Raw genomic sequence first — 27328 nt, 5'->3', positions numbered from 1 at the left:
CAGTACATGGCCAAGACGTTCATATGTTCATAGATGACCAGCAGGGTCAGATAATAATCACAGTTGTTGTAGAGGGTGCAACAGGTCAGCACCTCAGGAGTAAAAGTCAGTTGGCTTTTCATAGCCGAGCATTCAGAGTTAGAGACAGCAGGTGTGGTAGAAAGAGAGAGAGAGAGAGAGAGAGAGAGAGAGAGAGAGAGAGAGAGAGAGAGAGAGAGAGAATAAAAACAGCAGGTCCGGGACAAGGTAGCACGTCCGGTGAACTGGTCAGGGTTCCCTAGCCGCAGGCAGAAAAGTTGAAACTGGAGGAGCAGCACGACCAGGTGGACTGGGGACAGTCAGAGGTCATCAGGCCAGGTAGTCCTGAGGCATGGTCCTAGGGCTCAGGTCCTCCGGGAGGGGAGGGACAGGACACTAGACAAGACAGGATAATTACCAGATATAACAGACTGACCCTAGCCCCGGCACATAGACTATTCCAAATCCATTCAGCTGATGTTCTGAAAGAGCTGCAAAATCTGGACCCCTACAAATCAGCTGGGCTTGACAATCTGGACCCTTTCTTTCTAAAATTATCTGCCGAAATTATTGCAACCCCTATTACTAGCCTGTTCAACCTCTCTTTCGTGTCGTCTGAGATTCCCATAGATTGGAAAGCAGCTGCTGTCATCCCCCTCTTCAAAGGAGGTGACACTCTTGACCCAAATTGCTACAGACCTATATCCATCCTACCCTGCCTTTCTAAGGTCTTCGAAAGCCAAGTTAACAAACAGATTACCGACCATTTCGAATCCCACCGCACCCTCTCCGCTATGCAATCTGGTTTCAGAGCTGGTCATGGGTGCACCTCAGCCACGCTCAAGGTCCTAAACGACATCGTAACCGCCATCGATAAGAAACAATATTGTGCTGCTGTATTCATTGACCTGGCCAAAGCTTTTGACTCTGTTAATCACCACATCCTCATCGGCAGACTCAGTAGCCTTGGTTTCTCAAACGATTGCGTCGCCTGGTTCACCAACTAATTCTCTGATAGAGTTCAGTGTGTCAAATCGGAGGGCCTACTGTCTGGACCTCTGGCAGTCTCTATGGGGGTACCACAGGGTTCAATTCTAGGGCCAACTCTTTTCTCTGTATACATAAATGATGTCGCTCTTGCTGCTGGTGAATCTCTGATCCACCTCTACGCAGACGACACCATTCTGTACACTTCTGGCCCTTCTTTGGACACTGTGTTAACAACCCTCCAGACGAGCTTCAATGCCATTCAACTCTCCTTCCGTGGTCTCCAACTGCTCCTAAACACAAGTAAAACTAAATGCATGCTCTTCAACCGATCGCTGCCTGCACCTGCCCGCCTGTCCAGCATCACTTCTCTGGATGGTTCTAACTTAGAATTTGTGGACAACTACAAATACCTAGGTGTCTGGTTAGACTGTAAACTCTCCTTCCAGACTCACATCAATCATCTCCAATCCAAAGTGAAATCTCGAATTGGCTTCCTATTTCGCAACAAAGCATCCTTCACTCATGCTGCCAAACATACCCTCGTAAAACTGACCATCCTACCAATCCTCGACTTCGGCGATGTCATTTACAAAATAGCTTCCAATACCCTACTCAACAAGCTGGATGCAGTCTATCACAGTGCCATCCGTTTTGTCACCAAAGCCCCATATACTACCCACCACTGCGACCTGTACGCTCTCGTTGGCTGGCCTTCGCTTCATAATCGTCGCCAAACACATTGGCTCCAGGTCATCTACAAGACCCTGCTAGGTAAAGTCCCCCCTTATCTCCGCTCACTGGTCACCATAGCAGCACCCACCTGTAGCACGCGCTCCAGCAGGTATATCTCTCTGGTCACCCCTAAAGCCAACTCCTCCTTTGGTCGTCTCTCCTTCCAGTTCTCTGCTGCCAATGACTGGAACGAACTACAAAAATCTCTGAAACTGGAAACACTTATCTCCCTCACTAGCTTTAAGCACCAGCTGTCAGAGCAGCTCACAGATCACTGCACCTGTACATAGCCCATCTATAATTTAGCCCAAACTACTACCTCTTCCCCTACTGTATTTATTTATTTTATTTACTTTGCTCCTTTGCACCATATTATTTATATTTTATCTCTGAACTTTCTTCAAACTACAAATCTACCATTCCAGTGTTTTTCTTGCTATACTTTATTTATTTTGCCACCATGGCATTTTTTTGCCTTTACCTCCCTTATCTCACATCATTTGCTCACATTGTATATAATCTTATTTTATTTTTTTATTTTTTCTACTGCATCATTGATTGTATGTTGTTTTACTCCATGTGTAACTCTGTGTTTTTGTATGTTGTCGAACTGCTTTGCTTTATCTTGGCCAGGTCGCAATTGTAAATGAGAACTTGTTCTCAACTTGCCTACCTGGTTAAATAAAGGTGAAATAAAAATAAAAATAAATAAAATAAATTGCAGCATAACCTCAAATGAAAGCTGACAGTCTGCACTTTAACCTCATAGTCATTGTATCATTTCAAATCCAAAGTGCTGGGGTACAGAGCCAAAACAACAACAAAATGTCCACTGTCCCAATATCTTTGAAGCTCACTGTACATACACAAATGAAATATTTTATTATTTCATAGTAATTTCCTATTTTTCTATTGCTTTCTACCTAATGAGACATTGGAATATTTTCAATGTTTTAGCAATTGAATGTTGAATAGTTTGGGCTTTGGAATTTCCATTAAAAAGCTTTACAGTCATTGTAAAACAAATGATCATAACCAAAATTATTTAAAAAAAATGATCAAACCAAACTGACCTCAAAAAGCACTAACCGCTCAGCACTAATGGATAGTCAGGAAAATGTTTTGTTGCTTCAAATCACTGCAATCCAAGGCAAATACTTTGCATTACAAACCATAGCAAATTCAAACATTGCATTGCATAATTCAAGGCAGTACACAATTAGATAGCTGACTGAGATATAGAGTTAGCGTACTACTAACTAACTGTAGCTACTTTAGTTGTAAAGTACACTATCATTATGCACAATCATGTAAACTAGCTAGCTGGATAAAATGTTCATCATTTATAAGTGTCACCAACAGTTGAAGAGATGACAAGCAAATCAGGACCAGCTCGTTTTAGGCAACTTGTTGGCTTTGACTGGAGCTCCCATTCAGACTATTGGGGATGAAGACATTCGTCAGATGTTCCTTATCAGGCAAAGTACAGACATCAGGAAATGATCAAGAATAGTAACCTTCCACGGTCGTGTGTTCCAAAGTATACGCCACCATCTAAAACTCCATATGACATGTTTAATTAAAAAGCAAGAGGTGTTTTGACAAACCCGACAAAGGGTCAACAGCAGTTGTCCACAACCATCGCTAGCTCCTCCTTCCCAGTGGCATCGATCACCCCTCATCACTAGCTCCTCCTCAGTGGCATCGATCACCCTTCATACTGTACGCGGCAACAACACACCGAGAGAGAGACGCTACTGGGGAAGGGAAGCGGATCAGTCGACGCCGTGGATATGATCTAAAATAATATCCGAAGAGGCAAACAGTACACCTTTCTCCCAAATAGCACTTTGATTCGAAAGGTGGAAAATTCCTGACAAGATTACTATTATTTAAATTCACCCTACCGAAACCCCCCTCCCTCTACTCCACCCTAGCTACCGAGATGCACACCGAGACTCGAAGCAAGAAAGTAAGTCTTGACCATTATTGACTTTGCCCTGTCCAGCAAACTGTAATCGGACGATATTGAAATGCGTTGACATTGTCAGTTACATCATGTGCCAATTGAAACAAAATTGAAGAGTGTCTGACAAGGTGGAAGGCAGCTGTAGGAAGCCTGACTGTTATGGTGCGTTCATACCCAAGTGGGAAGGTGGTATTTACCATAACTTGGAAAATATCTAGTGGGAAACTCAACTATCATCCTTGAGCTCCGAGCTCTCCCACATACTGACATTACCACTAAGGAAATTACCTTTTTGAGCACAATTTGTTTACACGCATGATAACTGTACTATTAGTTTATGGTTGAATCAGCTCTTGGCCAATCGGCGTTTCTCAACGACTTCAAAACACGTGATTGCGTTCAACTGATATTTACCACCTTCCCACTTCCTTAACAACGCAGCATTACATTCAGTTAGCTAGCTAGCTGGCAAACTAACGTTAGGCAATGGTACTTATAATAATAGCTAGCATATTAGTTAGCGCTCCAGCTAGATAGGGGACTGTCGCAGGCTACTGAGAGCTTGATTGGTTCGATAGCTCCGACAGTCGACACCAGAATGTGCTGTTGCATCTCTCTCTCTCTCCAAATAACTGTACACTCCTCTGTAAACGTTGACAATGAACGTGCATGCAGACACTGGAACGGGTTTGCTATGCATTGCTTCTTGGGTGACACAGCCTGCTCTCATCCTCTCTCTCTGTGCGAACTTTGTGGTACAGGTTTTTTTTTTAAGTGCACTGTGTGAGCTAGGCAGGAAGGAAATGCACTGCAGCTTGTAGGACACCATCTTAGTTCCTTAAAGGGACAGTCCCGCTTGATCAAATCCCAACCCTGGGAATGAGCCAGGTGTACTGCCTAGACCTATACTGTACATGTACCCAGCATGCTGTGTCTTGTGCCCAGAACTTTCGGTACAGTTGCAAAGGGTCAGAGGGCAAGACAAGAATTCAGGCTCAACCAGGGACCGGAAAGGAAAACATCCTTCAAGCTTGTCTGAGGTGTCAAGACATTTCATCATTCACAAGACCATTATCCTCATACAGCAATAAGGATTCTCATGATTCATTGAATAGATCTCTTTCTGATCTATCATCATGCTGACAAATTATACATGATCTCTGAGATACCTCCACATTACTTTTGGTCTCAGTCGTTGTTTTTCTATGAGCATGACATAAATCCATTTCTGTAGTCAGTGTAGTTGTCTCATTATGATGAATGACAGTCATGCTGTAATGAAACGTGAATCGGATGTCGTCACTCGTCAGTGCTACAGGAGATACAGAGCTCACTCCCTTTCCTGTGTGTGCGTCTGCGGGTATGCGTCTCTCTGTGTGTGTGTCTGTGTGCAAGCGTGTGCTTGTGTGTGTGCGCATGGCATGGATTAGGCCAGCCTTGAAGGTGTAATCTATAAACAGGGCCTATAATACATTCCTGTGCCGGGCAGCAGCAGCCTCAGCAGGCCTAATGGTGAGCACGGTTGAGGGAGAGGCCATGTCATTTAGAGGCCAGCCTTGTCTCTGTGTGTGTGTGAGTGTTTGTTTCTGTGTGTGTGGATCAGCCCAGGGTGTGCCAGATGGTAGGTAATGATTAACAGTGGAGGACAAACTTTGCTCAAACTGCTTAAATGCGAGATGGGAGGTGAAGGCAGCCATCTCCTGTGTGTGTGTCTGGCCACATAGTAACCCACCCTAGGGAGGTGTCTGTCAGATTGACATAAGGGACAGACAGTGACTGGTGGTGCCAAGGTACTGGCTTCTAGGTAACCTAGGCCTGCATTCAACCATGCCAAATTGTCACCTTACCAAATAAAGCTGACAAGTTAATTAAGGCAGAAACAGACAGGCACCCAGGTTAGGACTGGTGGCCCCATTCCCATTCTGAGATCTAGACAGGAGTGACCCTGTGCTATAACGGGGTTGTACTGTCACATGGAGCATGATATAGGAGGGAGAGGGGATTCATTGGTGAGGGTGTCACAACAGGGGGTAAAGAGAGGTGAGGTGACCCTGACTTGGGGGACAGGGGACATTGGCTGACTGTGGGTCAGCCAGTCATGGGGGTATGAGCTGAGTGGGAAAACAGGGTGGATGGTGTCACAGTCACAAGGGTATTAGTTTAGAAGGAAGGGCAGGACAGGAGGGTGGGGTTGGGGTGGATAGTTAACAGATGTATAAGCTAGTTTGGAAGGAGGGGAGGGGTGGGTAGGAAGGGTTGGGGTGGATGATGTCACATGGGTATTTGTTTCGGAGGACAGGGGCGGTGGTAGGGGGGGGTCACCATGTCTTTTTCCGGTGAGTGAGACGGTCGGTGCATGGGGCCTGTCCTGCCTCAGAGACTATTTTTAGGACCAGGACACCATTTATAATGTGAAGTTAGTCTAGGGCTGGGATGGGCTAGAGGGGTTGGGCTGAGGGTATGGGTGGGGTTGGGATATAGGGCTAGGTTTGGGACCTGGAGGGGGTTAGGGCTGCAGCTGAGGGATAGGGCATTGGGGGAGGCTGGGGGATAGGTTTTAGGTCTGGGATAGGGTTGGGGTATAGGGCTGTGACTGAGGGATAGGTCTGGGGTTGGGACAGGAGGATAGGGCTTGGGCTACGTTATAGGGCCGGGCTGGCTGTGGGTATAAGCAGGCATGCAGATGGGCTGTCAGAGACCACAGGCACGCCTAGAATCTGTCTCCTCTCTCTCTCTCTCCACCTTTCTCCCTCTTATTTCCTCCCCTCCCTAAACTAGCCCCCCCTGCCCAACATGGAAAGAAGTGTAGGAGTGAAAACATAAAAAGAGCTATACCTGGAATATAACTCCCCAACACTCTCGCCTGAGCTAACAAGGATCAGCTAGCTCCTAGCCTAGCCTGCAACCATCTGGGAATGCAGTCCAGTTCTCTCTGATTGCTGCTTTTCGGCTGTAACACCAGTGTTACACTAGTGTATACACCCTTATGTTATACCAGGGAATTTGTGTTTCCATAGCAAGGGCTGACAATGAGGACTTGTGAAGAGCAGAATCAATAATCAACAGAGTTGCTTTGTGTGAAGGTGTTAAAGTTCACAGTTGGCCATTGTTATGTAAATGAAAACTGAAAAGTACCAGTGGCCTGGCTGTGGCCCTAAGTAAGAGCAGGTCCACCGGAGCCGTGGCCCAGTGAGACGGAGCCGTGGCCCAGTGAGACGGAGCCGTGGCCCAGTGAGACGGAGCCGTGGCCCAGTGAGACGGAGCCGTGGCCCAGTGAGACGGAGCCGTGGCCCAGTGAGACGGAGCCGTGGCCCAGTGAGACGGAGCCGTGGCCCAGTGAGACGGAGCCGTGGCCAAGTGAGACGGAGCCGTGGCCAAGTGAGACGGAGCCGTGGCCCAGTGAGACGGAGCCGTGGCCCAGTGAGATACGGGTGCCAGCCCGTTTAGATGGAAACATGAGTCTGAGCCTTCTGCGTAAAACACTGGGGTAAATCATGTATGGAAATGCTCCATGAGTGTCTTTCTGGGTCCCAAATGGCAGTCTATTCCCTATTTTGGCTCCCGAGTGGCACAGCGGTCTAAGGCACTGCATCTCAGTGCTAAAGGTGTCACTACAGACCCTGGTTCGATCCCCGGCTGTATCACAACCGGCCGTGATCGGGAGTCCCATAGGGCGGCAGACAATTGGCCCAGCGTCGTCTAGGTTAGGGGAGGGTTTGGCCGGGGTAGGCCGTCATTGTAAAATAAGAATTTGTTCTTATCTGACTTGCCTAGTTGAATAAAATAATAATTATGGGTGATTCTACAGAAGTGGTGCAAATTGCATTCCCACCCCAAAAAACCCAGTTATGTCTCCAAATTTAGGACATTTTATTTACATCATGATATGTTCTTATTCAATCCAAGGCAATAATCAACATATTTTTCAATTAATTCAATTCAACTTCAATTAATAGCCTGAGTATTTATTTGCTTAAATCACCGAACAGGTGCTTTTTAGAGACAGGCACCTACACTGACTGTACTAAACATTAGGAACACCTGCTCTTTCCATGACAGACTGACCAGGTGAAAGCTATGATGCCTTATTGATGTCATCTGTTAAATCCACTTCAATCAGTGTAGATGAAGAGGAGGAGACGGGTTAAAGAAGGATTTTTAAGCCTTGAGACATGGATTGTGTATGTGTGAATGGCAAGAAAAAATACTTCAGTGCCTTTTGAACAGGGTATGGTTGTAGGTGCCAGGCACACCGGGTTGAGTGTGTCAACAACTGCAACGCTGATGGGTTTTTCACGCTCAACAGTTTTCTGTGTGAATGAAGAATGGTCCACCACCCAAAGGACATCCAGCCAACTTGACTGTGGGAAGCATTGAAGCCAAAATGGGCCAGCATCCCTGTGGAATCTTTTTGACACCTTGTAGAGTCCTTGCCCCCAACAAATTGAGGCTGTTCAGAGGGCGCAACTCAATAATATTCCACTTTTTTTTACTCACTTTATTTCCTTAATGCACACAGCTTTTGCTCATTTGCATACTTAATTTCTTAATTCCATCATTTACTTCCAACGTTTTAATACATGTTTTCATTTACAGCACTAATTGGTTATCATTTGCACACTGTCATGTTTATTTTGTCTTAGTATGCCTCTATAAAAAAATATATTCTTTACAGCACTCTACTCAGCAAATTGGATGTAGTCTATCACAGTGCCATCCGTTTTGTCACCAAAGCCCCATATACTACCCACCACTGCGACCTGTACGCTCTCTTTGGCTGGCCCTCGCTTCATATTCGTCGCCGAACCCACTGGCTCCAGGTCATCTATGAGTCTTTGCTAGGTAAAGCCCCGCCTTATCTCAGCTCACTGGTCACCATAGCAGCATCCACCCGTAGCACTCGCTCCAGCAGGTATATTTCACTGGTTACCCCCAAAGCCAATTCCTCCTTTGGCTGCCTTTCCTTCCAGGTCTCTGCTGCCAATGACTGGTTCCAGAACTGCAAAAATCACTGAAGCTGGAGACTCATATCTCCCTCACTAGCTTTAAGCACCAGCTGTCAGAGCAGCTCACACATCACTGCACCTGTACATAGCCCATCTGTAAAAAGCCCATCCAACTACCTCATCCCCATACTGTATTATTTATCTTGCTCCTTTGCACCCCAGTATCTACTTGCACATTCATCTTCTGCACATCTATCACTCCAGTGTTTAATTGCTATATTGTAATTATTTCTCCACCATGGCATATTTATTGCCTTACCTCCCTTATCCTACCTCATTTGCACACATTTTCTATTGTATTATTGACTGTATGTTTGTTTATCCCATGTGTAACTCTGTGTTGTCGTTTGTGTCGCACTGCTTTGCTTTATCTTGGCCAGGTTGCAGTTGTAAATGAGAACTTGTTCTCAACTGGCCTACCTGGTTAAATAAAAGTAAAATAAAATAAATACAAAATAATTATTATTCTCCTGACTGCATTTTTGCCAGTTCTTACTTCCACTACTAGAGGGTGATCGACCACTTTCTATGGGTCTGTACTCTAGAAGTTGTTGACTGTTTTTGCGCCGGTTAGCTAGCAGTTCTAAGCTGTTAGCAGCCAATGGCCACATAAAAGGAGTGAGCAAGTTGGTAAATCTTCATGTATTTTAAGAAGAACATCTAATATGTCAAGAAATATGTTTGCTGGGAGAGACATCTGTCCAAATGAAAGATATCCAGCCAAATGTTAGCTATGGGAATTCTTTCAAGTCCAAAATACACTATATATACAAAAGTATGTGGACACCCTTTCAAGTTAGTGGATTCAGCTATTTCAACCTTACCCTTTGCTGACAGGTGTATAAAATCGAGCACACAGCCATGCAATCTCCATAGACACACATTGGCAGTAGAATTGGCTTACTGAAGAGCTCAGTGACTTTCAACGTGCCACCATCATAGGGTACCACCTTTCCAACATGTCAGTTCATCAAATTTCTGGCCTGCTAGAGCTGCCCTGGTCAACTGTAAGTGCTGTTATTGTGACGTGGAAACATGTAGGAGCAACAACGGCTCAGCCGTGAAATGGTAGGCCACACAAGCTCACAGAATGGGAGCGCTGAAGTGCGTAGCGCGTAAAATATCGCCTGTTCTCGTTTGCAACACTCACTACAGAGTTCCAAACTGCCTCTGGAAGCAATGTTAGCACAATAACTGTTCGTCAGGAGCTTCATGAAATGGGTTTCCATGGCCGAGCAGCAGCACACAAGCCTAAGATCACCATGTGCAAGGCCAAGAGTCGACTGGAGTGGTGTATAGCTCGCTGCCATTGGACTCTGGAGCAGTGGAAATGCTTTCTCTGGAGTAATGAATAATGCTTCACCATCTGGCAGTCCCACACACGAATCTGGGTTTGGCGGAGGCCAGGAGGACGCTACCTGCATAGTGCCCACTGTAAAGTTTGGTGGAGGAGGAATAATGGTCTTGGGCTGTTTTTCATGGTTCTGGCCCCTTAGTTCCAGTGAAGGGGAATCTTAATGCTACAGCACATAATAACATTCTAGACGATTCTGTGATTCCAACTTTGTGTCAACAGTTCGGGGAAGGCCCTTTCCTGTTTCAGCATGGCAATGCCCAACTGCACAAAGCAAGGTCCATATAGAATTGGTTTGTTGAGATCGGTGTGGAAGAACTTAACTGGCCTGCTCAGAGCCCTGACCCATCGAACATCTTTAGGATGAATTGGAACGCCCACTGCGAGCCAGGCCTAATCACCCAACATCAGTGCCCGACCTCACTAATGCTCTTGTGGCTGAATGGAACAAGTCCCTGCAACAATGTTCCAACATCTAGTGGAAAGCCTTCCCAGAAGAGTGGAGGCTGTTATTGCAGCAACGCAGGACCAACTCTATATTCATGCCTATGATTTTGGGATGAGGTGTTCGACCAGCAGGTGTCCACATGCCTTTGGTCATGTAGTGTAAGTCAAAATGGTCCCAACGGAAACAGTCCCAAATGAAACAATTGACAACATAGAGATATATAGAGGGTCTCATCTTTGTATTTGTGCCATTATGGTGTCTGTGACAGCACGGGCAGCTCCATTGAGGCGATCTCCAACTGACCTACAGAGGACCACAATGTGGGTAGTGGACAAGTGCACACTTCAGGAAAAAGTGTTGAGTATTGAGATGCATTAGCCAGCGGACTATTTGCAATGACCCCCTTTTTTATAATTTTCTTTCTCTTCCACTGGCTCTATGCTCATTGGATTCTACCCACACACTCACACATCTACACTGACATTCCAACACATACATGCATGCATACATACATACTTCATACCCCCCCCCACACACACGCACACACTGACACACTTTCACTCCTACACACTTCACACGCTGCTGCTACTGTTTATTATACAGTATACAGTATGTCCTGATTTGCCTAGTCACACCTACATGTACATATTACCTCTATCACCTCAACTACCTCGTACATCCAGCACATTGACTAGATACCGGTACTCCCTGTATATAGCATCGTTATTGTTATTTTATTGTTACTATTTCCTGTTTTTAGCTATTCTTCGTACTTTTTAACACTGCATTGTTCGGAAAGGGTGCGTAAGTAAGCATTTCACGGTAGTCTACGCCTGTTGTATTCAGCACGTGACAAATACAATTTGTTTTGAGGATGTTCCTTACTCATGATGGTTAATTTGTATGTATCCTTTTAAGAGTGTCCTGCTCCAGTAAAATAGGTCTTTAACTTTTTAACTGTTTGTGCTACAGACGAGCAGTGTTCTGCATTGTAAAGGTGCAACCATGGACACAAAGCCATGCTCCATTTGGTTTTATTACAGAGGCTGTGGTATAGCTAAGATCAGAGCAATATATATGCCTTCTAGGCAGAGTTCCTTTGTCCAGTGTCTGTGTTCTGTTTGCCCATATTCATCTTTTCTGTTTATTGGCCAGTCTGAGATATGGCTTTTTCTTTGCAACTCTGCCTAGAAGGCCAGCATCCCGGAGTGGTCTCTTCACCGTTGACGTTGATTGGTGTTTTGCGGGTACTATTTAATGAAATTAAAATATATTTTATATTTGAGATTCTTCAAAGTAGCCACCCTTTGTCTTGATGACAGATTTGCACACTCTTGGCATTCTCTCAACTAGCCTCACCTGGAATGCTTTACCAACAGTCTTGAAGGAGTTCCCACATACTGAGCACATGTTGGCTGCTATTTGTTCACTCTGCGGTCCAACTCATGTTTTATCATACTCCACCACTGTCTGATTTATTTAGTGGAACTTTCAATTGCTTTTCAACAGGACAATGACCCAAAACAAACCATTTCAATTGGGTTGAGGTCGGGTGATTGTGGAGACCATCACTCTCCTTCTTGGTCAAATAGCTCTTACACAGCCTGGAGGTGTTTTGGGTCATTGTCCTGTTGAAAAGCAATTGAAAGTTCCACTAAATAAATCAGCCAGTGGTGGAGTATGATAAAACATTAAAGGGGTTTCCTCTACTACCACATGGCCTGCTTCCCAGATGGCACCCTATTCTCTTTATAGGACTACTTTAAAGGGAAAGTTCCCCCCCAGCCCACTGCATGAACAGTATGCGCCACTAGGGTTGCACATTTTGGGGAATATTCAGAGGTGGAAGCTTTCTGTGGGAAAATATGGGAATTATCAGAAAAATTATAGTCTAGAAACTAAAGCTTTGGTTGTCTTCCTCTCGGGCTTCCATGTCTTCTCCCTGGACCTCCTCTTGAACATCAGACTCGGAGGCCTCATCTTCACTGTCACTTTCCAACCTTGTTGAGGATGGCTCGTTGTCAGGCTCAAAAAGCCTAAAATTTGCCTGGATGGCCACCAATTGTTCAACCCTTGTATTGGTCAGCCTGTTGCGTGCTTTGGTGTGTGTGTTCCCAAACAAGGACCAGTTGCGCTCTGAGGTGGCTGATGTTGGTGGGATTTGGAGGATGATTGAGGCAACAGGAGAACGCCTCAGATCCACAAAGTCCATTCCACCAGGTGGCTGATGAGATATGTTGGCACGACTGCCATATCGCATCTCCATCCCAAATCCCTGGCTTGTAAGTGCACTTCGCCAGACTGCCAAGAACCTTGCCCTCATCCAGGCCAAGGTGGCGATGACACCATAGGCCTTGTTGATCTCTGCACCAGACAGGATGCTCTTGTCAGCATACTTGGGGTCCAACATGTACGCTGCGGCATGTATGGGCTTCAGGCAGAAGTCTTCACGCTTTTTGATGTATTTCAGAACTGCGGTGTACTCTGCTTGGATCAACAGTGAAGTGGGCAGTGTTGTACAGATTTCTTCTCTTACATCTGCAAGCAGAGTCTGAACATCAGACAGGATGGCATTGTCTCCCTCAATCCGTGCAATGGCTACTGCTATAGGTTTCAGGCTGCTTACCACTCTCTCCCAAAATACATCAACCAGGAGGATCCTCTTGATGGGGCTGTCCATATCGGCAGACTGTGATATGGCCCTTTCTTGGAAAGACTCCTTCTCCTCCAGGAGACTGTCAAACACGATGACAACACCACCCCAATGGGTGTTGCTGGGCAGCTTCAATGTGGTGCTCTTATTCTTCTCACTTTGCTGCTATAACTTGATGACCCTTCACATAACTAACCATTTCCTTGGCTCTCTTGTAGAGTGTATCCATTTTTTTCAGTGCCATGATGTCATTGAGGAGCAGATTCAATGCATGAGCAGCACAGCCAATGGGTGTGATGTGAGGGTAGGACTCCTCCACTTTAGACCAAGCAGCCTTCATGTTCGCAGCATTGTCTGTCACCTGTGCAAATACCTTCTGTGGTCCAAGGTCATTGATGACTGCCTTCAGCTCATCTGCAATGTAGAGACCTGTGTGTCTGTTGTCCCTTGGAGAATACTGGTTGAGGGGTGGAGATGTAGTTAATTATTCCTTGCCCACAAACATTTGACCACCCATCAGAGATGATTGCAATACAGTCTGCTTTCTCTATGATTTGCTTGACCTTCACTTGAACTTTGTTGAACTCTGCATCCAGCAAATGAGTAGATAAAGCATGTCTGGTTGGAGGGGTGTATGCTGGGGGAAGAACATTCAGAATTCTCTTCCAATACACATGGCTTGTAAGCATCAGCGGTGAACCAGTTGCATACACAGCTCGAGCTAGACATTCATCAGCATTTCTCTGACTACGTTCCTCCATGGAGTCCAAAAACTTTTGATTCCAGGAGGACTCTGAGCTGTTGCTATCGATAAGGTGTCTGATTCATAATTTTCACCTCGAATAGAAGTAGAGGGACTTTTGTCAGAGGTTGCTTGTTGTGAGCGCTGAGGGAACTTTATGCACTTGGCCAGATGATTCTGCATCTTTGTTGCATTCTTCACATTTGATTTGGCACACTATTTGCAAATGTACACAGCTTTTCCTTCTACATTAGCTGCAGTGAAATGTCTCCACACATCAGATAGTGCCTGTGGCATTTTCCTGTAAAGATTAGAAAAAAACAGAGTAAAAAACAAACAAATACAATTCCATGAACAGATAAATCGTTAAGCAGTTAAATTAAACAACTCCTTTGTAAGATAAATGTTTTAAAATGAAACATGTATGGAAACAGGTGAATTAACACTCCTCAGTTAGCAGGCTCAAGCAAGCTAAAACCCACATGGTAGCAAAAACTAACTAGCAGAAATTGTTAACAAGTTAGAAATGATTTAAACACACTTTGCTGTAGGCTACTATTTACTAGTTAACAGAAAATCATGTATGTCGTATAAAATATATTCACATCACCCAGTATTGTAGTCAAAACTTACCAAAAAGCATGTAGTCCTTGGCTCAGACAGTGTAGTAGTGTGGGCTCAATAGCATCTCATTAGTGTACCAGATCTTGAGAATCAGCTGCACATGTGATGGAAGAATGCACTGTGCATGCAGAGGGTTGCAATTCCATTGAATTGGGGGTAGATTAACCAAAATATGCCACAAGACCTAGAATTGCCTTGTGTATCCCACAAAAAAGGTTCACTGTTATAAGATAACTTTTTTGATGAATTTAGCCAAAATTACCCAAATTCCCGGGCTTAATTTACCGTCGAAAAATTTCGCAAAGATTCCGGAAATTTACCGGAAAGTTTATGACCCTTTGCAACCCTATGCGCCACCAATAAGTTATATAAATGTAGTTACTTTCATAGCTGAAGTTAGGGTTGTCGAAAACATAAGGCATATTAGGGTTGAGAAGAACAAGTCTTGATCTGTTGCGCTGGTTTTTGCATCATGGATTGTTTGGACGAATCACTCGCGTGAGTGGCATGTTTGAATTACGGAAGTGGTTTATTTGGCCGATACAGCTGAGAGGAATTCAGAGCAGAATGTTCTTCACTGGAAGCCTGCTTGGAGGTGGTAAAATGAGGTTATAGGAGGAACAGCTCATTGTGTCTTAATTATGCTCTTGCTCTCTCTCTCTCTCCTCCTTCTCCCTGAGTGCACTCCTGAAACTCCTATTCCTCTAGTGCAGTATGAGAGTCCAGTAAGAAACAGAGCAGTCCAGTTCTATTTGGGTCTGTGTGGCATGTAAAACTACTCTTCCATGAATCCGGTGTAGTAGAATGTGTTATATTCTGGGCCTCTGTACAGTATCTGGTTTGTGTGTTATGGGAGTGTATGTGTGGTTCGGGGGGAAAGGATGGGTGGTGGTCTGGGTGAGGGGATGGAAGCATGCGAGAAGAACAGGCTGGGAACTGGGAGTCAGGCTGTGTGGTTTAGTTTGGGGATGAGGGCTGGGTGGGATGAGAGAGAGAGCTGTTTCCTTATCTCCCTCAGGCTGTTGAAATAGGATTTCACTACTGTACTGTAGTATCCTTTTGAGAGAGTGTTCGTTAGTGTGTATGGTGGGCGGATGGCAGGGGGTGGAGTAGGGTGTGTTTGTGTTAATGTGTGTGTGGTAGGGGTTTCCCATATTAGGGCTGATGTGACGGAGTGACCCCCTACCATCGCACCACAATCATTAACCAGCGAAATAATCCTGTCCCCCTAGCAACCCCTGCAGCACTGCCAAACACACGGGCCAAGCTGAAAAGAGACAGTGGGTGGGGAGGGTGTGTGTGTGTGTGTGTGTGTGTGTGTGTGTGTGTGTGTGTGTGTGTGTGTGTGTGTGTGTGTGTGTGTGTGTGTGTGTGTGTGTGAGAGCGAGAGAGACTGTACGTGTGTATTGATGTTGAGAGCTTGATATAAGCTGCTCAGGGCTCTGTTTGTAGGGCAGAGAGAGGGAGGGAAAGAGAAGGAGGTATAGAAAGAGGGAGGTGAGATGTCAAACATTTGATATGTCTCTGTGACTGTATTGTAAACTTGTTCTTATATTCTAAGACCAACACTGTGGTGTACTTGCTGTATAAGCCCTGTTTTACCCTAGTTGAACTACCACCCAGGTATACATAGGTAACAAATAGCCTAGAGCAGGGTTTCCCTACTGGTGGGGGAACAATTATCATGTTAAATTGTTGGACATAAGACTGTATAAACACCAGCAAATTAGATCCAAGTGATTTATATTTTGGAAATCTGTTCCAAAGTATTCCGTCGCATAATCAGTGTAGATGAAGAGGAGGAGACAGGTTAAAGAAGGATTTTTAAGTCTTGAGACAATTGAGACATGGATTGTGTATGTGTGCCGTTCAGCGGGTGAATGGGCAAGATAAAAAAAACCTTACTGGGTTGAGTGTGTCAAGAACTGCAACTCTGCTGGGTTTTTCACGCTCAACAGTTTCCTGTGTGTATCAAGCAAGAATGGTCCACCACCCAAAGGACATCCAGCCAACTTGACACAACTGCTGGAAGCATTGGGGTCAACATGGGCCAGCATCCCTGTGGAACGCTTTCGACACCTTGTAGAGTCCAGTCCCGAGGAATTTAGGTATTTTTCTGAGGGCAAAAGGGGGTGCAACTCAATATTAGGAAGGTGTCCTTAATGTTCTGTACACTCAGTGTATGTGATTGCATACAAATGTTAGAAAGGTTTGAAATGTATTATGTTTTAGTCGAATGATATCTGTTTGGGCGCAATATGTAGTCTACAAATAATTTGTAATTACGTTCTGGCCACCTGACCATGCACTCCAGAAGTGCTGGTCCCATGGTTCATGAGCTGAAATAAAAGATCCCAGAAATGTTCCATACGCACAAAAAGATTATTTAGCTTAAATTTGGTGCACAAATGTGTTTACATCCCTGTTAGTGAGCATTTCTCCTTTGCCAAGATAATCCATTCACTTGACAGGTGTCCTATCAAGAGCTGATTAAACACATTATCATTACACATGTACACCTTGTGCTGTGGCCAATAAAAGGTCACTATAAAATGTGCAGTTTTGTCACATAACACAATGTCACAGATGTCTCAAGTTCTGTGTGAGCATGCAATTTGCATGCTGACTGCAGGAATGTTCACCAGAGCTGTTCCCAGATAATTAAATGTTAATTTCTCTAACCCACTTCCGAAGTTGTTTTAGAGAATTTGGCAGTACGTCCAACCAGCTTCACAACCGCAGACCACGTGTAACCATGCCAGCCCAGGACCTCCACATCTGACTTCTTCACCTGCGGGATCGTCTGAGACCTGCCACCCGGACAGCTGATGAAACTGTGGGTTTGCACAACCAAAGAATTTCTGCACAAACTGTCAGAAACCGTCTCAGGGAAGCTCTTTTGTGTGGTCGTGGTCCTCACCAGGGTCTTGACCTGACTGCAGTTCGGCGTCGTAACTGACTTCAGTGGGTAAATGCTCACCTTCGATGGCCACTGGCATGCTGGAGAAGTGTGCTCTTCCCGGATGAATCCCGGTTTCAACTCTACCGGGTAGATGGCGTTGGGTGGGAGAGCGGTTTGCTGATGTCAACGTTGTGAATTGAGTGCCCCATGGTGGCGGTGCGGTTATGGTATGGGCAGACAAACTACGGACAACGAAAACAATGACATTTTATTGATGACAATTTGAATGCACAGAGATACCGTGATGAGATCCTGAGGCCCATTGTCGTGTTATTCATCCACCTTCATCACCTCATGTTTCAGCATGATAATGCACGGCCCCATGACGCAAGGATCTGTACACAATTCCTGGAAGCTGAAAATGTCCCAGTTCTTCCATGGCCTGCATACTCACCAGCCATGTCACCCATTGAGCATGTTTGGGATACTCTGGATCGACGTGTACGACCGCGTGTTCCAGTTCCTGCCAATATCCAGCAACTTCACACAGACATTATCGAGGAGTGGGACAATATTCCACAGGCCACAATCAATAGCCTGATCAACTCTATGTGAAGGAGATGTCACACTGCATAAGGCAAATGGTGGTCACAACAGATACTGACTGGTTTTCTGATCTACGCCCCTTCTATTCCCAGTCATGTGAAATCCATAGATTAGGTCCTAATAAATATATTTCAATTCACTGATTTCCTTATATGAAGTGTAACTCGGTAAAATGTTTGACATTTTTGCGTTTTTATATTTTTATTCTGTGTATACATAGCTTAGTGTAGCCCAGTAGTAGAAACTACTGTACATGGAACATTCTATCCAGAACACTTAGCTGAGAACCAGCAGGTGTCTGCTGCTCTCTATACAGTCCCTCAACAAAGAGGTAACTGGCATCTGTCTGGGATAGTCTGTGGCGTATGTTTTCTGAGGTGCGTCATGTGTCTCTATCTGTGTGCGCGTGTAGTTTTTAATGAGTGCGTGTGTGTAAATAAATATGTGCCTCAGTCTGTGTGTGGGTGAATAATAATAATAATAATAATTCACTCAAGACATTTTAGCTTTTCATTGTTTTATTAATTCATAAACATTTTGAAAAACAATTCCATTTTGGCATTATGGGGTATTGTGTGTAGGCTAGTGAACAACAAAAAACAAAATTTGATCAATTTTTTAATTCAGGCTATAGGTCAAGGGGTGTGAGTACTTTCTGATGGCCCTGTACATTATCTACACTGTATCTACAGTGCTTTAGGAAAGTATTCAGATCCCTTGACCTTTTTCAACATTTTGTTACTTAAAGCCTTATTCTAAAATGGATTACATAGTTTATTGTCCTCATCAATCTACACACAATACCCCATAATGACATCACAATACCCCATAATGACGAAGCAAAAGCAGTTTTTTAGAAATTTTGCAAATGTAAAAAATAAAATAAAAAAAAACCGGAAATATCTCATTTACAGACCCTTTACTCAATACATTGTTGCACCTTTGGCAGCGATTACAGCCTTGAGTCTTCTTGGGTATGACGCTACAAGCTTCTCCAATTACTCTCTGCAGATCCAATTACTCTCTGCCTCCTTGCTCGCACACGCTTTTTCAGTTCTACCCACAAATTTTCTATAGAATTGAGGTCAGGGCTTTGTGATGGCCACTCCAATACCTTGACTTTGTTGTCCTTAAGCCATTTTGCCACAACTTTGAAAGTATGCTTGGTGTCATTGTCCATTTGGAAGACCCATTTGCAACCAAGCTTTAACTTCCTGACTGATGTCTTGAGATGTTGCTTCAATATATCCACATAATTTTAATTCCTCATGATCTATTTTGTGAAGTGCACCAGTCCCTCCGGCAGCAAAGCACCCCGACAACATGATGCTGCCACCCCCGTGCTTCACGGTTGGGATGGTATTCTTTGGCTTGCAAGCCTCCCCCTTTTTCCTCCAAACATAATGATGGTCATTATGGCCAAACAGTTCTATTTTTGTTTCATCAGACCAGAGGACATTTCTCCAAAAAGTACGATCTTTGTCCTCATGTGCAGTTGCAAACCGTAGTCTGGCTTTTTTTATGGCGGTTTTGGAGCAGTGGCTTCTTCCTTGCTGAGCGGCCTTTCAGGTTATGTCTATATAGGACTCATTTTACTGTTGATATAGATACTTTTGTACCCTCCAGCATCTTCACAAGGTTCTTTGCTGTTGTTCTGGGATTGATTTGCACTTTTCGCACCAAAGTACGTTCATCTCTAGGAGACAGAACGTGTCTCCTTCCTGAGCGGTATGACGGCTGCGTGGTCCAATGGTGTTTATACTTGCGTACTATTGTTTGTACAGTTGAACATGGTACCTTCAGGCGTTTGGAAATTGCTCCCAAGGATGAACCAAACTTGTGGAGGTCTACAATTTTTTTTTTTTCTGAGGTCCTAGCTGATTTCTTTTCATTTTCTCATGATGTCAAGCAAAGAGGCACTGAGTTTGAAGGTAGGCCTTGAAATACATCCACAGGTACACCTCCAATTGACTCAAAAGATGTCAATTAGCCAAACAGAAGCTTCTAAAGCCATGACATCATTTTTCTGGAATTTGCCAAGCTGTTTAAAGGCACAGTCAACCTAGTGTATGTAAACTTCTGACCCACTGGAATTTTGATACAGTGAAATAATCTGTCTGTAAACAATTGTTGGAAAAATTACTTGTCATGCACAAAGTAGATGTCCTAACCGACTTGCCAAAACTATAGTTTGTTAACAAGAAATTTGTGGAGTGGTTGAAAAAGTCCAACCTAAGTGTATGTAAACTTCTGACTTCAACTGTATGTGTTTTGGTAAAATTAAATTTTTTCTTCTATACTATAAAATACTGACAACAAAATATTGTCATTTAGAGCATTTTTTTGGCAGAAAATAACAACTGGTCAAAATAACAATAAAGATGCAGTGTTGTCAGACCTCGAATAATGCAAAGAAAATAAGTTCATATTCATTTTTAAACAACACAATACTAATGTTTTAACTTAGGAAGAGTTCAGAAATCAATATTTGGTGGAATAACCCTGATTTTCAATCACAGCTTTCATGTGTCTTGGCATGCTCTCCACCAGTCTTTCACATTGATGTTGGGTGACTTTATGCCACTCCTGGTGCAATTCAAGCAGCTCGGCTTTGTTTGATGGCTTGTGACCGTCCATCTTCCTTTTGATCACATTCCAGAGGTGTTCAATGGGGTTCAGGTCTGGAGATTGGGCTGGCCATGACAGGGTCTTGATCTGGTGGTCCTCCACCCACACCTTGATTGACCTGGCTGTGTGGCATGGAGCATTGTCCTCCTGGAAAAAACATTCCTCAGAGTTGGGGAACATTGTCAGAGCAGAAGGAAGCAAGTTTTCTTCCAGGACAACCTTGTACGTGGCTTGATTCATGCGTCCTTCACAAAGACAAATCTGTCCGATTCCAGCCTTGCTGAAGAACCCCCACATCATCACCGATCCTGCACCAAATTCCACAGTGTGTGAGAGACCAGGAGAGGCCTACAAGCCACAGTCTCACACCCACTGTAGAATTTGGTGGATGATTGGTGATGATCTGGGGGTGATGAACTTATTTTCTCTGCATTATTTGAGGTCTGACAACACTGCATCTTTTTAGTTATTTTGACCAGTTGTCATTTTCTGTAAATAAATGCTCTAAATGACAATTTTATTTTGAATTTGGGAGAAATGTTGTCAGTAGTTTATAGTATAAAACAAAATGTTCATTTTACCCAAACACAGACATATACATTTTAAAACCAGAGAAACTGATAATTTTTTCCAGAGCTAGTGACCATTGTTCTATGACTCTTTCTTTATCCATAGGGCAAGCACTTTCTCTAAGGTGCAGGGTAGAGTACCAGGTGGTAGCTGGCTAGTAAGAGTTTTCAAGTTGAGGACTTCTGCCCTTTGTGATTTACTCGCCCATCTCAAGATGTTCAGTTCTATGTGCAGGCAAAGCCTGCGCAGACCTTGTGTTTAGCCAAGCTGACAGCAGCTTAGCTGCAGCTGGCTAGCCAATCTAGCGGATATTTCTGTCAAATCAGTTATGGCAAGATCACAAGAGCCAGTGTCTGGAAGGTGTTTCATAAGACAGTCGTTGTACAACGCCTTGCTACGAAAGTAACTTGCAACTTAGTTTCAATGTTTTATCACATCACCATGGAAACAATATTAACTACTGCGAGTTGAATGCCTGCAGCGTTCAGTCAGCTCAGCTGTCCTACAACACAATATTCTATAACTGGCTAGTTTTGTCTCGTCTCTCCTGATATCCGCTGTTAGACCTTTCCCGTGGAGACAAATCCCAGAACTACTATCCCTACAGGTGTAGGCTACATGTGAACATGGCACAAACATGGTCAGCTTGAGTGTAGATACATCAACTAAAAGTTGATGGGTGTGTTCGTGTTAGAGACAAAAGATTCTGCTGTACATATCATATTGATGTTCTTTATAAAGACCCTTTACCTAATACGTCAAAATCAGTTGTGTGTGTAGAGTACCACTTCAGCTGTCTAACCAGAGCTAGGATTATATTTCTATGGTATATTTTCCCAAATCTAAGGATTTGACTGTCTAACACACGGACATGCACAGCTCTCTGGTGAGGTTCTATCTTCAAGTCTCCCTTCCATATATGTAATTATTACAGATTATGGACATGTGCAGTCAGGTGGCAAGACGGGTGGAGTGCATGACACACCTTCCTGGATATGACAGAGTTTGCCTCGTGTCCAGAAGGGAGTGTTCAATAACTACAGGCAGATGTGAGATGCAGGAGAATGGCACTTTTCTTGTACTGAGTAGCCTACAGAGTAATATGAGAAGAATGCAATTCTTCTGTAGATATTCTAAACAAAGTGTTTTGATAACTTTCAGGTGTGACAATTCCATGTAGAATAAACCATACTTCACATAATACTGTAGAAGCAGTGTTCTGCTAATATAACAATGTGCAAATATTACACTGGTCTTTCATCTTCTATTGTCACTCACAGCTGATACAGATACTGTACTTATCAACATTTTGTCTGGTGGTGCTGGGGCTACCTTGTCAGTCGGCATACCTTATTTTTTGGTGTCTCATATCCCCCCATTGATAGTACCATTCGATTCAATAATAACAAAATATTATAAAAAGTAATAGATATGTCTTGTATGATTATTATCGCTGAGTGCAAGGTCTCTCTCCATTCAGAGACATCAGCCTCAAGCCCGTCTGTCAGTCTGGACTCATCACATCATCTTGCAAGTCTCCCAAGTGCTGGATCCTTACAGGTATCTGTGAACACATACACACATTGTCATTGTTCTTTTACCAATGGCAGTTAGAATAGGTGATATCTGACACAAACATATACTTTGTTGAAGTTTGAACAGGTCAAACTACCTAATTCTGTTCTCTCCATCGAAGACCGGTGGTGAACAGGCTGGAGGTGAGATCTTTGCCAGAGCCCCATTGATGGGCATAGCAGCATAGATCAGCTCCTGGCCTCTCATCAAAGATACTGGTCGGTCACACACACGCCGAGCACTAATTACATTATCAATGGCGAACACTGATCAGGCTGGTGCCACCAGGCTAGGTTATACCCTGGACATTATATGGTGAACACGGTGATCAGGCTGGTTCCACCAGGCTAGGTTATACCCTGGACATTATATGGTGAACACGGTGATCAGGCTGGTTCCACCAGGCTAGGTTATACCCTGGACATTATATGGTGAACACGGTGATCAGGCTGGTGCCACCAGGCTAGGTTATACCCTGGACATTATATGGTGAACACGGTGATCAGGCTGGTTCCACCAGGCTAGGTTATACCCTGGACATTATATGGTGAACACGGTGATCAGGCTGGTTCCACCAGGCTAGGTTATACCCTGGACATTATATGGTGAACACGGTGATCAGGCTGGTGCCACCAGGCTAGGTTATACCCTGGACATTATATGGTGAACACGGTGATCAGGCTGGTTCCACCAGGCTAGGTTATACCCTGGACATTATATGGTGAACACGGTGATCTTGCTGGTTCCACCAGGCTAGGTTATACCCTGGACATTATATGGTGTACACGGTGATCAGGCTGGTTCCACCAGGCTAGGTTATACCCTGGACATTATATGGTGAACACGGTGATCAGGCTGGTGCCAGGCTAGGTTATACCCTGGACATTATACACTGCTCAAAAAAATAAAGGGAACACTTAAACAACACAATGTAACTCCAAGTCAATCACACTTCTGTGAAATCAAACTGTCCACTTAGGAAGCAACACTGATTGACAATAAATTTCACATGCTGTTGTGCAAATGAAATAGAAAATTATAGGCAATTAGCAAGACACCCTCAATAAAGGAGTGGTTCTGCAGGTGGGGACCACAGACCACTTCTCAGTTCCTATGCTTCCTGGTTGATGTTTTGGTCACTTTTGAATGCTGGCAGTGCTTTCATTCTAGTGGTAGCATGAGACGGAGTCTACAACCCACACAAGTGGCTCAGGTAGTGCAGCTCATCCAGGATGGCACATCAATGCGAGCTGTGGCAAGAAGGTTTGCTGTGTCTGTCAGCGTAGTGTCCAGAGCATGGAGGCGCTACCAGGAGACAGGCCAGTACATCAGGAGACGTGGAGGAGGCCGTAGGAGGGCAACAACCCAGCAGCAGGACCGCTACCTCCGCCTTTGTGCAAGGAGGAGCAGGAGAAGCACTGCCAGAGCCCTGCAAAATGACCTCCAGCAGGCCACAAATGTGCATGTGTCTGCTCAAACGGTCAGAAACAGACTCCATGAGGGTGGTATGAGGGCCTGATGTCCACAGGTGGGGGTTGTGCTTACAGCCCAACACCGTGCAGGACGTTTGGCATTTGCCAGAGAACACCAAGATTGGCAAATTCGCCACTGGCGCCCTGTGCTCTTCACAGATGAAAGCAGGTTCATACTGAGCACGTGACAGACGTGACAGAGTCTGGAGACGCCGTGGAGAACGTTCTGCTGCCTGCAACATCCTCCAGCATGACCGGTTTGGCGGTGGGTCAGTCATGGTGTGGGGTGGCATTTCTTTGGGGGGCCGCACAGCCCTCCATGTGCTCGCCAGAGGTAGCCTGACTGCCATTAGGTACCGAGATGAGATCCTCAGACCCCTTGTGAGACCATATGCTGGTGCGGTTGGCCCTGGGTTCCTCCTAATGCAAGACAATGCTAGACCTCATGTGGCTGGAGTGTGTCAGCAGTTCCTGCAAGAGGAAGGCATTGATGCTATGGACTGGCCCGCCCGTTCCCCAGACCTGAATCCAATTGAGCACATCTGGGACATCATGTCTCGCTCCATCCACCAACGCTACGTTGCACCACAGACTGTCAAGGAGTTGGCGGATGCTTTAGTCCAGGTCTGGGAGGAGATCCCTCAGGAGACCATCCGCCACCTCATCAGGAGCATGCCCAGGCGTTGTAGGGAGGTCATACAGGCACGTGGAGGCCACACACACTACTGAGCCTCATTTTGACTTGTTTTAAAGACATTACATCAAAGTTGGATCAGCCTGTAGTGTGGTTTTCCACTTTAATTTTGAGTGTGACTCCAAATCCAGACCTCCATGGGTAAATTGGATTTCCATTTATTATTTTTGTGTGATTTTGTTGTCAGCACATTCAACTATGTAAAGAAAAAAGTATTTAATAAGATTATTTCTTTCATTCAGATCTAGGATGTGTTTAAGTGTTCCCTTTATGTTTTTGAGCAGTATATGTTGAACACAGTGATCAGGCTGGTGCCAGGCTAGGTTATGCCCTGGACATTACATGTTGAACACAGTGATCAAGCTGGTGCCAGGCTAGGTTATACCCTGGACATTATATGTTGAACACAGTGATCAGGCTGGTGCCAGGCTAGGTTATGCCCTGGACATTATATGCATCTAATAAGTTGAAAATAAGCAAAGAATGCATGTCAGTTTACATAAATGATGTTTCACAATTGGCTTATTAAAGTAGTGAAGTGGGTTACCTTCTGTATTTGTACAAATGATGAGCCTGTGAAAGCTGTTGCCTCTGACAGGTGAATGTTTCTGGACGGATACTTGCCAACATGTGGCTGACTGTTCCATTCACAGCAATGCTCACAGTGAGGGCATGTCTGCACAATACTGGTGTGGGCCCCCGTGCTGTTCTTCATGCTGCATGTTCGGCTGCAAACTGGGCATCTCCCAAACAACTGCAACAGGCAATCTTATGAGGTGGGGTTGACTAATAGGGCCTGGGACAGGGTGATGTAATAGACAGCCAAGTGCAATTGCATTGTGTTCTAAAGAAAGAACAAAGCTTTTTGCTAATGCATGTCACAACCAAAACGACTCTACTGGTTGTATCTGCTTGCCTGGGAAATTATCCTACTAGTTTGTCAAGCTAGGTATTTTTTTATAAAACTGTTCACATTTCACATAACACACATTACCTGTAGTTGTTGATGGAGCCGTCTGTGTCATTAGGGCAGTAACTCTTTGTCACTATCAGAGGCCTCATGATGGCGTGTCCTTTTCATAGGAGTCGAGGGAAACTCTGTCAACAACGGAGGAGGTGTCACAAGGGTACTTATATCGCATGAAACACTTATTCTGAGGTCTTGCCTGACAAGCAGTAAAAATAGCGAGTGAAAAGTGAATTCATTGACTTTTGGAGGTTGCTAAACCATTGCAATCACATTGCTGGACATGTTATGATACACATCTTTGCTTTTTCTGGTAGAGGTCCCGGCATCCGTTCAAGACCAGGGGATCAGCCTGGCACCCAACTGTGCACTTTGTCTAACAGAAAAACAGGGTCAACGGTTGCCATCATCCTTCAATTATAAACATAGCTTGAGAAATAACGTAATCTCGTTAGGAAGCTAATTATATGCTTTACAGATGTAGACTGGCTCCATATTGGATTCAGGCCGGTGACAGTGTTACGCTATGTAACCAACTGTGACATGTTTTGCTATGGCCCTGGGCTGGTTTGGTTTTCTTTGTTGCTTGTTAGTACACTGTTGTAGTCAAACATGAGTTAGCTAGTACCACAATAGCTGCATCCAATATTTATTTGTGCCGTGACATGGGTTGCACCCACATTTTTGCGACTGCACTTGAAGAAACTTTCAAAGTTCTTGAAATGTTCCAGATTGACTGACCTTCATGTCTTAAAGTAATGATGGACTGTCATTTCTCTTTGCTTATTTGACCTGTTCTTGGTATTTTACCAAATAGGGCTATCTTCTGTATACCACCTCTACCTTGTCACAACACAACTGTCTCAAACGCATTAAGAAGGAAATAAATCCCACAAATTCACTTTTAACAAGGCACACCTGTTAATTGAAATGCATTCCAGGTGACTACCTCATGAAGCTGGTTGAGAGAATACTAAGAGTGTGCAAAGCTGTCAACAAGGCAAAGGGTGGCTACTTTGAAGAATTTAAAATAAAACATACATTTTGATTTGTTTAACATTTTCAGTTACTACATGATTCCATATGTGTTGTTTCATAGTTTTGTTGTCTTCGCTATTATTATACAATGTCCAAACTTTTGACTGGTACTGTAAGTATTCAGCCCCTTTGCTATGAGTCTTGAAATTGAGCTAAGGTGCATCCTTTTTCCATTGATCATCCTTGAGATGTTTCTACAACTTGATTGGAGTCCACCTGTGGTAATTTCAATTGATTGGACATGATTTGGAAAGGCACCCTGTCTATATAAGGTCCCACAGTTGACAGTGCATGTCAGAGCAAAAACCAAGCCATGAGGTCGAAGGAATTTATCCTTAGG

At 44.4% G+C, this 27328-nt stretch overlaps 1 protein-coding gene across 4 annotated transcripts in view; it reads left to right on the top strand.

Moving 5' to 3' along the window:
• Positions 1-3421: 3421 nt before the first annotated feature.
• LOC106560668 (Krueppel-like factor 8) overlaps positions 3422-27328 on the top strand; it is a 136457-nt gene continuing 112550 nt past the window's right edge. For 2 of the 4 annotated variants that reach the window (XM_014123766.2, XM_045688009.1), the window contains exon 1: positions 3425-3712. In XM_014123766.2, coding sequence (XP_013979241.2) covers positions 3686-3712 — 27 coding nt within the window. In that variant the 5' untranslated portion in view covers positions 3425-3685. Of the gene's footprint in view, positions 3713-22722; positions 22803-27328 lie in introns of all 4 variants that reach the window. The other 2 variants (XM_045688011.1, XM_045688010.1) reach the window with 2 other exon arrangements.

The sequence above is a fragment of the Salmo salar genome, chromosome ssa10 (genome assembly GCF_905237065.1).
Source record: "Salmo salar chromosome ssa10, Ssal_v3.1, whole genome shotgun sequence".
In the NCBI taxonomy this organism is placed as follows: domain Eukaryota; kingdom Metazoa; phylum Chordata; class Actinopteri; order Salmoniformes; family Salmonidae; genus Salmo; species Salmo salar.
Note: the sequence above shows the minus strand (reverse complement) of the source record. Positions and strands in the feature narration are given on the sequence as shown.